This window comes from Passer montanus, unplaced genomic scaffold, assembly GCF_014805655.1.
Source record: "Passer montanus isolate IOZ18808 unplaced genomic scaffold, ASM1480565v1 scaffold657, whole genome shotgun sequence".
Classification (NCBI taxonomy): domain Eukaryota; kingdom Metazoa; phylum Chordata; class Aves; order Passeriformes; family Passeridae; genus Passer; species Passer montanus.
In genome coordinates this window covers 1-10,654 of record NW_024371671.1, presented here as the reverse complement: position 1 = coordinate 10,654, position 10,654 = coordinate 1, and the positions used below count along the sequence as shown (strand labels likewise).

Here is a 10,654-nt window from a genome sequence, read left to right as displayed (position 1 = left end):
CTGTACTGGGGGAGGACACTTGAAGATTTGGGGAGATTTTGGGGGGTCCTAAGGAAATTTGGGGCAGTTTTAGGGGTCCGGGGGGCATTTTGGGGGAATTTTGGGATCTTTGGGAGAATTTTGGGGGGATTTTTAAAGAAAATATTTTGGGGGGGTCCTTGTGAATTTTTGGGGGGATTTGAGAGATTTTTTTGAATTTTGGGGGATCCCAAAGATATTTGGGGGTCCCGGATAATTTTTGGAGTCCCCAAGAGGATTTGGGGGGGGATTTTGGCCTTGGGGGGGTCCCCGGGGGAATTTTGGGGTTAATTTTAGGGATTTGAGGATTTTTGGGGGGTCCCAGAGGTCTTAGAAGGTCTCCAAAGGGTTTTGGAGGGTCACGAGGGGGCCCAAAAGTCGGGGAGGGTCCTCAAAAGTCTCGGGGGGGTCCCCAAAAATTGCGGGGGGTCCCCAAAATTCCCGGGGGTCCCAAAATTCCCAAAAAAACCGGTTGTGGGCCCCATCTCCACCATCGCCGCTTTAAGAGCCTCTCGTTGCCCCTTTAAGAGTCGCGCGCCCCTCCTTTTCCCGCCCTGCCGCCGTTACCACAGCGACGTGGGCGTGGCCAAGGCAGCGCAACCAATCAGAACGCGAAAGGGCGAGGGGTTGGGGCGGGGCTAGTGATGCCCAGCCAATCCGTGTCGGCGGTGGGCGTGGCCTGCGCGTTCGCAGCGCCGCCGCGCCGCTAGGGGGCGCTGACGGCGGCTCCGGCTCCGGTGAGCTCTGAGGGGGAGGCGGGACGGGCCCTAAAAAAAAACCCCAAAAAAGCCCCAAAATCGCTGGAAATCGACCCAAAACGACCCCAAATCCCTTCGGAACCACCCCCCAAACCCCCAGGAGCCTTCCCGGGCCGCTCCGAGGCGCCGTTCCCCCCCTCGCCCCTCACGGTTCCCTCAGGCCGCCATTTTGGCGCCTCAGGCGGCGCCGAGCTCTGAAAGGGCCGAAAATCGCTGGAATTTCGCCCAAAATGCCCCAAATTCCCTCCCCTGACCCCCTCAAAGCCCCTTAGTTCCATCCGGTGACGCCCAGGTCACTTTGTCGGTTTAAAAGCTCAAATTTTTACAAAATTTTTTTTTCGGGAGCGATCAGATCTCTCCTGAGGCTCCCGGCAGCCCCAAATGCTCCGAAATCGCCCCAAAATCTCCACAAAAAGCGACAAAATCGCCTCAGAGTTCTCCGAAATCCTCCCAAAATCCTATAAAATATCTCAAAAAATGATCCGAAATTTCCCCAAAAGTCCCCGAAATTTCCCCTAAAATCGCCCCAAAATGGTCCGAAATCGCCCCAGAATCCTCTGAAATCTCCTCAAAAACCCCAAAATCTTTCAAAATTCTCAGAAATTTCCCCAAATTCCCATCCTTGGACCCCCGCAATCCACATACATTCCCAAATTTTCTTTTTTCCACCCCAAAATTCCTCAATCCTCCCCAAAACCCTCCCCCAAAATGCCCCAAAGTTGCGATTTCCCCTCAAAATCCCCTCAAAAAAATCAAAATTTGTCTCTCAAAGGATTCCCCAGACCTTCAAACTCCACAGAAATTCCCCAAAATTCTCTTTAAAGCTCCCCAGAGGCTCAGAAAAAGCTCTTAAATTTATCCAAATTTATTCAGGAACCCCCAAAATTCCCAAATTCCCCCCAGAATCCCCCCAAATTCCCTTAGGAGCCCCCAAAACCTCTCCAATACCCCTCAAAATTTCATCTAAATCTCCCAAAAAGTTCCTCAAATTCCCCCAAAACCCCACCAGGACCCCCAAAATTCCTCAAAATTCTCCCCAAATTGCCCCAAATTTCCCCCAGGCCCCCTCAAATTATCTCAAGTTCCCCCCAAGACCCCCCAAAATTCCCTGAAATCCACCCAAAATCCCCCCAAATTTTTCCGGGACCCCCAAAACCTCTCAAAATCTTCTCAGGACCCCCCAAAATCCACTTAAATTCCCAAAAATCCCCACAAAATCCCCTTAAATTCCCAAAAATCCCTCTCAGACCCCTCCCTCCTTTTCCCGCCCTGCCGCCGTTACCACAGCGACGTGGGCGTGGCCAAGGCAGCGCAACCAATCAGAACGCGAAAGGGCGAGGGGTTGGGGCGGGGCTAGTGATGCCCAGCCAATCCGTGTCGGCGGTGGGCGTGGCCTGCGCGTTCGCAGCGCCGCCGCGCCGCTAGGGGGCGCTGACGGCGGCTCCGGCTCCGGTGAGCTCTGAGGGGGAGGCGGGACGGGCCCTAAAAAAAAACCCCAAAAAAGCCCCAAAATCGCTGGAAATCGACCCAAAACGACCCCAAATCCCTTCGGAACCACCCCCCAAACCCCCAGGAGCCTTCCCGGGCCGCTCCGAGGCGCCGTTCCCCCCCTCGCCCCTCACGGTTCCCTCAGGCCGCCATTTTGGCGCCTCAGGCGGCGCCGAGCTCTGAAAGGGCCGAAAATCGCTGGAATTTCGCCCAAAATGCCCCAAATTCCCTCCCCTGACCCCCTCAAAGCCCCTTAGTTCCATCCGGTGACGCCCAGGTCACTTTGTCGGTTTAAAAGCTCAAATTTTTACAAAATTTCTTTTCGGGAGCGATCAGATCTCTCCCGAGGCTCCCGGCAGCCCCAAATGCTCCGAAATCGCCCCAAAATCTCCACAAAAAGCGACAAAATCGCCTCAGAGTTCTCCGAAATCCTCCCAAAATCCTATAAAATATCTCAAAAAATGATCCGAAATTTCCCCAAAAGTCCCCGAAATTTCCCCTAAAATCGCCCCAAAATGGTCCGAAATCGCCCCAGAATCCTCTGAAATCTCCTCAAAAACCCCAAAATCTTTCAAAATTCTCAGAAATTTCCCCAAATTCCCATCCTTGGACCCCCGCAATCCACATACATTCCCAAATTTTCTTTTTTCCACCCCAAAATTCCTCAATCCTCCCCAAAACCCTCCCCCAAAATGCCCCAAAGTTGCGATTTCCCCTCAAAATCCCCTCAAAAAAATCAAAATTTGTCTCTCAAAGGATTCCCCAGACCTTCAAACTCCACAGAAATTCCCCAAAATTCTCTTTAAAGCTCCCCAGAGGCTCAGAAAAAGCTCTTAAATTTATCCAAATTTATTCAGGAACCCCCAAAATTCCCAAATTCCCCCCAGAATCCCCCCAAATTCCCTTAGCAGCCCCCAAAACCTCTCCAAATTTCATCTAAATCTCAAAAAAAATTCCTCAAATTCCCCCAAAACCCCACCAGGACTCCCAAAATTCCCTGAAATCCACCCAAAATCCCCCCAGATTTTTCCAGGACCCCCAAAACTTCTCAAAATCTTCTCAGGACCCCCCAAAATCCACTTAAATTCCCAAAAATCCCCACAAAATCCCCTTAAATTCCCAAAAATCCCTCTCAGACCCCTCAGAATCCTTTCAGGACCCCCCAAAATTCTTCAAAATTGCCCCCAAAATTCTTCCTTATTTTCCTTAAAACTCCTTCCAAAATCCCCAAAAATCCCCCAAAATTACCTTAAATTCTCCCAATCCTTCCAAATTTCCTCCAAAATCCTCTTAAATCCCCACAAAAATCACCAAAAATCCCCCCAAAATCACTTTAAATCCTTCCAATGCTTCCCAAATTCCCCCAAAATCCCCTTAAATCCTCTCCAAATTGCCCCAAAATCACCAAAAATCCCCCCAAAATCACTTTAAATCCTTCCAATGCTTCCCAAATTCCCCCAAAATCCCCTTAAGTCTCTCCAAAATCCCCCCAAAACCACCCTAAATCCCTTCAAAATACCCTTAAACCCCCCAATCACCCCAAAATCACCTAAAATGCCCCCAAAATCCCCTTAAATCCCGCCCAAAGTGCCCCAAAATCACCTCAAATCCCCCTTAAATTCCCCTAATCCCCCCAAATTGCCCCCAAATTCCCCCTAAATCACCTTAAATCTCCCCCAGTCCCTAAAATTCCTCCAAAATCCCCTTAAGTCCTCTCAAATCCCCCCAAAATCCTCTTAAATCCCCCCAATCACCCTAAAATCCCCTTAAACCTCCCCCAGTCACCCCAAGATCCCCCTAAATCCCCCAAATTTCTCACCTGGGACCCCCAAAATTCTACTTAAATCCCCCCAAATTCCCTCAAAATCACCTTGAATTTCCCCCAGCACCCCAAAATCACCCAAAATGCCCCCAAAATTCCTTTAAATATCCTTTTAAATTCCCCAAAATTCCCCAAAATCACCCCAAATCTCTCACCTGTGCCCCAGGTGCCCATGGCGGGGGTCGGCGCCAAGCAGGGACCCCCCCCAAAATCCCCTTAAACCCCCCCAAAATCCCCTAAAATCCCCCCATAAATCCCCAAAAATCCCCCTTAAATCTCCCCAAATTCCCCTAAATCCCTCCAAAATCCCCTTAAATCCTCCCCAAATCCCTCCAGGACCCCCCAAATCTCTCACCTGTGCCCCCAACCCCTCCCCTGTGCCCAGGTGCCCATGGCGGGGGTCGGCGCCAAGCGGGGACCCCCCGAGGCCGGGGGGGGCCCCCCCGAGAAGAGACCCCCCCGCGAGGAGCAGCCGCCGACCACGCTGATCGAGCCCCTGCGCCTGGGGGGCATCTCCTCCACGGTGAGCGCACCTGGGCACACCTGGGCACACCTGAGATACACCTGGGGGGCACCTGGGATACACCTCGGGGGGTAAAAACACACCTGGGGGGGACCTGGGGGCACCACGCTGATCGAGCCCCTGCGCCTGGGGGGCATCTCCTCCACGGTGAGCGCACCTGGGCACACCTGGGGGGGCGAAAACACACCTGGGCACACCTGGGCACACCTGAGCACACCTGGGCACACCTGAGATACACCTGGGGGGCACCTGGGCACAGCTACGGGCACCTGGGATACACCTGGGGGGGTAAAAACACACCTGGGATACACCTGAGATACACCTGAGCAGGGTTAAACACACCTGGGGGGCACCTGGGCACACCTGAACACACCTGGGGGGCACCTGGGGGCACCACGCTGATCGAGCCCCTGCGCCTGGGGGGCATCTCCTCCACGGTGAGCGCACCTGGGCACACCTGGGCACACCTGAGATACACCTGGGGGGCACCTGGGATACACCTCGGGGGGTAAAAACACACCTGGGGGGGACCTGGGGGCACCACGCTGATCGAGCCCCTGCGCCTGGGGGGCATCTCCTCCACGGTGAGCGCACCTGGGCATACCTGGGCACACCTGGGGGGGTAAAAAACCACTTGGGCGGGTACAAATACACCTGGGTTCACCTGAGCAGGGTTAAACACATCTGGGGGGCATTTTCTCCACGGTGAGCAAACCTGGGGGGCAAAAACACACCTGGGCACACCTGGGGGGCATCTCCTCTCAGTGAGCGCACCTGGGCACACCTGGGAGTTAAAAGCACACTTGGGAGTTAAAAGCACACCTGGGAGTTAAAAGCACACCTGGGCACAGTCCCCTCACCTGCTCAGGAGGAGATGGACGTGAAGGTGCTGCCGTTCCGGAACAAGAAGCTGTGTCTGACCTGTCTGTGTCTGTGCCTGTCTGTGTCTCACCTGCTCAGGAGGAGATGGACGTGAAGGTGCTGCCGTTCCGGAACAAGAAGCTGTGTCTGACCTGTCTGTGTCTGTGCCTGTCTGTGTCTCACCTGCTCAGGAGGAGATGGACGTGAAGGTGCTGCCGTTCCGGAACAAGAAGCTGTGTCTGACCTGTCTGTGTCTGTGCCTGTCTGTGTCTCACCTGCTCAGGAGGAGATGGACGTGAAGGTGCTGCCGTTCCGGAACAAGAAGCTGTGTCTGACCTGTCTGTGTCTCACCTGTCTCACTTGTCTGTCTCTCACCTGTTGGGCACAGGTGAGGGGCACACCTGGCACACCTGAGCACACCTGGGCATGAAAAACACCAAAAAAAAGGGATTTAAATGGTTAAAAATGGGGTTATGGGCACTGAAAACACACCTGGGTACAGCTGGGTATGAGAAACACCAAAAAAATGGGGTTAGAAGGGGTGAAAATGGGAGTTTGGGCGCTAAAACCACACCTGGGCACACCTGGAATGGTGTTATGGGCACCCTGCACCTGGTGAAACGCTTCTGGGCACAGGTGAGGGGCACACCTGGCACACCTGGGCACACCTGGGCATGAAAAACGCCCAAAAACTGGGGTTAAAAGGGTTAAAAATGGGGGTTTGGGTGCTAAAACCACACCTGGGCACACCTGGAATGGTGTTATGGGCACCCTGCACCTGGTGAAACGCTTCTGGGCACAGGTGAGGGGCACACCTGGCACACCTGGGCACACCTGGGCATGAAAAACACCCAAAAACTGGGGTTAAAAGGGGTGAAAATGGGGGTTTGGGCGCTAAAACCACACCTGGGCACACCTGAGATGGGGTTATGGGCACCCCGCACCTGGTCTGGCACTGCTGGGCACAGGTGAGGGGCACACCTGGGCACACCTGGGCATGAAAAACACCAAAAACTGGGGTTAAAAGGGTTAAAAATGGGGTTTTGGGTGCTAAAACCACACCTGGGCACACCTGAGATGGGGTTATGGGCACCCTGCACCTGGGCAGAAGCTGCTGGGCACAGGTGAGGGGCACACCTGGGCACACCTGGGCATGAAAAACACCAAAAAACCTGTCTGTGTCTCACCTGTCTCACCTGTCTGTGTCTCACCTGCTCAGGAGGAGATGGACGTCAAGGTGCTGCAGTTCCGGAACAAGAAGCTGGCCGAGCGGCTGGAGCAGCGCCAGGCGTGCGAGGACGAGCTGCGCGAGCGCATCGAGAAGCTCGAGAAGCGCCAGGCCACCGACGACGCCACTCTGCACCTGGTGAACCGCTTCTGGGCACAGGTGAGGGGCACACCTGGGTGCACCTGGGCACACCTGGGACAGGTAAAAGGGAAAAAAATGGGGTTAAAACCACCAAAAATGGGGTTATGGGCATTGAACATGTCCCTGGGCACACCTGGGATGGGGTTATGGGCACCCTGCACCTGGTCAGCCGCTTCTGGGCACAGGTGAGGGGCACACCTGGGCACACCTGGGCATGAGAAACACCCAAAAAATGGGGTTAAAAGGGTTAAAAATGGGGTTATGGGCACCCTGCACCTGGTCAGCCGCTTCTGGGCACAGGTGAGGGGCACACCTGGGTGCACCTGGGCACACCTGGGACAGGTAAAAGGGGAAAAAATGGGGTTAAAACCACCAAAAATGGGGTTATGGGCATTGAACATGTCCCTGGGCACACCTGGGATGGGGTTATGGGCACCCTGCACCTGGTCAGCCGCTTCTGGGCACAGGTGAGGGGCACACCTGGGCACACCTGGGCATGAGAAACACCCAAAAAATGGGGTTAAAAGGGTTAAAAATGGGGTTATGGGCACCCTGCACCTGGTCAGCCGCTTCTGGGCACAGGTGAGGGGCACACCTGGCACACCTGGGCACCCCTGGCACACCTGGGCACACCTGGGAAAAGGAAAATGGACAAAAACTGGGGTTAAAAGGGTTAAAAATGGGGTTTTGGGTGCTGAAAACACACCTGGGCACACCCGGAATGGGGTCAGGGCCACCCAGGGCATTCAGGGCACAGGTGAGATTCACCTGGGCACACCCGGGCACACCTGGGCACACCTGGGGCACATAAAACCCAAAAAAAATGGGGTTAAAACCAGCAAAAATGGGGTTTGGGTGCTAAAAACGCACCTGGGCACACCTGGAATGGGGTTATGGGCACCCCGCACCTGGGCAGGCGCTGCTGGGCACAGGTGAGGGGCACACCTGGCACACCTGGGCATGAAAAACACCAAACAAAAGGGATTTAAATGGTTAAAAATGGGGTTATGGGCAATGAAAACACACCTGGGCACTCCTGGGCATGAGAAACACCAAAAAAATGGGGTTAAAAGGGGTGAAAATGGGAGTTTGGGCACTGAAACCACACCTGGGCACACCTGGAATGGGGTTATGGGCACCCTGCACCTGGTGAACCGCTTCTGGGCACAGGTGAGGGGCACACCTGGCACACCTGGGCACACCTGGGCATGAAAAACACCCAAAAACTGGGGTTAAAAGGGGTGAAAATGGGGGTTTGGGCGCTAAAACCACACCTGGGCACACCTGAGATGGGGTTATGGGCACCCCGCACCTGGTCTGGCACTGCTGGGCACAGGTGAGGGGCACACCTGGGCACACCTGGGCATGAAAAACACCAAAAACTGGGGTTAAAAGGGTTAAAAATGGGGTTTTGGGTGCTAAAACCACACCTGGGCACACCTGAGATGGGGTTATGGGCACCCCGCACCTGGTCAGCCGCTTCTGGGCACAGGTGAGGGGCACACCTGGCACACCTGGGCACACCTGGGCACACCTGGGCACAAAAAACACCAAAAACATGGGGTTAAAAGGGGTGAAAATGGGGTTTTGTGTGCTGAAAACACACCTGGGCACACCTGGAATGAGGTCAGCACCCGGTCAACTGCTTCTGGGCACAGGTGAGGGGCACACCTGGCACACCTGGGCCCACCTGGGCACACCTGGGCATGAAAAACACGAAAAAAATGGGGTTAAAAGGGTTAAAAATGGGGTTATGGGTGCTAAAACCGCTCCTGGGCACACCTGGGCATGAAAAACACGAAAAAAATGGGGTTAAAAGGGTTAAAAATGGGGTTATGGGTGCTAAAACCGCTCCTGGGCACACCTGGAATGAGGTCAGCACCCGGTCAACTGCTTCTGGGCACAGGTGAGGGGCACACCTGGCACCCCTGGGGCACTTTTGGGTTCATTTTGGAGGATTTCGGGTCCTTTTTAACCCTTTCCTCCCCAGCTGGATTTTGGGGCATTTTTTGGGGGCAAATTTGGGCCTTTTGGAAGCGAGTTTAACTCTTTCTTCCCCAGTTAAATTCGGGGTGATTTTTGGGATTGGGGGGGTCATTTTAACCCTTTGCTGCCCAGGTAAATTTGGGGTTGTTTTTATGGTTTTTTTTTATTTAATTTTGGAAATTTTGGGACATTTTTTAATCTTTTTTTCTCTATTTAAATCTGGGGTTGTTTTTGGTTCAATTTTGTGGCATTTTGGGTCACTTTTAACCCTTTCCTGGCCGCTTAAATTCGGGGTTATTTTGGGGGTATTTTTCAGTGAATTTTGGCTTTTTTTGGCCATTTTTAACCCTTTTTTTTCTGATTAAATTTGGGATGGGTTTTGGCGCATTTTTGGGTTCATTTTGGAGGATTTGAGGTAATTTTTAACCATTTTTTTCCCCCACCTAGGTTTCGGCTTTCTTTTGAGGCTTTTTTTGGGTTAATTTTGGCTTTTTTGGGTCATTTTTAACCTTTTCTTCCCCAGTTAAATTTGGGGTTGGTTTTGAGGGCATTTTTGGGTGATTTTGTTGCATTTCAGCTCATTTTTAACTCTTTCCTTCCCAGTTAAATTTGAGCTTTATTTTGGGGGTATTTTTGGGTTCATTTCGTTGGATTTGGGGTCACTTTTAACCCTTTCCCGCCCAGCTTGATTTGGGGTGGTTTTGTGGGTATTTTTTGGGTTGATTTCGTTGGATTTTGGATCGGTTTTAACCCTTTCCTGGCCAGCTGGATTTGGGCTCGGTTTTGGGGTTATTTTTGGGTTAATTTTGTTCAATTTCAGCTCATTTTTAACCCTTTCTTCTTTGATTAAATTTGGGGTCATTTTGTGGGTAATTTTGGGTTGATTTTGTTGCATTTGGGATCATTTTTAACCCTTTGTTCTCTACTTAAATTTGGGGTTGGTTTTGGGGTATTTTAGGGTTTATTTTGGCTTTTTTGCGTCACTTTTAACCCTTTCCTGCCCAGCTGGATTTGGGGTGGTTTTGGGTGCATTTTTGGGTTGATTTCACTGGATTTGGGGTGACTTTTAACCCTTTCCCGCCCAGCTGGATTTGGGGTTATTTTGGGTGCATTTTTGGGTTGATTTCACTGGATTTGGGGTCACTTTTAACCCTTCCCCGCCCAGTTAAATTTGGGGTTATTTTGGGTGCATTTTTGGGTTGATTTCACTGGATTTGGGGTCACTTTTAACCCTTCCCCGCCCAGTTAAATTTGGGGTTGTTTTGGGGGTATTTTTGGGTGATTTTGTTGCATTTCAGCTCATTTTTAACTCTTTCCTCCCCAGTTAAATTTGGGCTTTATTTTGGGTGCATTTTTGGGGTTAATTTTGATGGAATTGAGGTCACTTTTAACCCTTTCCTGCCCAGCTGGATTTGGGGTGGTTTTGGGTGCATTTTTGGGTTGATTTTGTTGGATTTGGGGTCACTTTTAACCCTTTCCTCCCCGGCTAGATTTGGGGTATTTTTGTGTTAATTTTGGGCATTTTTGAACCGATTTTAACCCTTTCTCCTCCAATTAAATTAGAGGTTATTTTGTGGGTAATTTTTGGGTTGATTTCGCTGAATTTGGGGTCACCTTTAACCCTTTCTTTACCCAGTTGAATTTGAGGTTGGTTTTGGGGTATTTTTGGGTTGATTTCGCTGGATTTGGGGTGACTTTTAACCCTTTCCCGCCCAGCTGGATTTGGGGTTATTTCGGGTGCATTTTTGGGTTGATTTCACTGGATTTGGGGTGACTTTTAACCCTTTCCCGCCCAGTTAAATTTGGGGTTATTTCGGGTGCATTTTTGG

The 10,654-nt window shown here is 51.9% G+C and overlaps 1 protein-coding gene across 1 annotated transcript; it reads left to right on the top strand.

Annotated features, from left to right (window-relative positions):
* Positions 1 to 742: 742 nt before the first annotated feature.
* Positions 743 to 7,036, top strand: LOC120511461 (E3 ubiquitin-protein ligase BRE1B-like). The gene is made up of 3 exons (XM_039728533.1): positions 743 to 755; positions 4,472 to 4,609; positions 6,690 to 7,036. Exons 2-3 carry the CDS (start codon positions 4,478 to 4,480, stop codon positions 7,026 to 7,028), a joined length of 471 nt encoding a protein of 156 aa, XP_039584467.1. The 5' UTR covers positions 743 to 755; positions 4,472 to 4,477; the 3' UTR covers positions 7,029 to 7,036.
* The last annotated feature ends 3,618 nt before the right edge of the window (positions 7,037 to 10,654 follow it).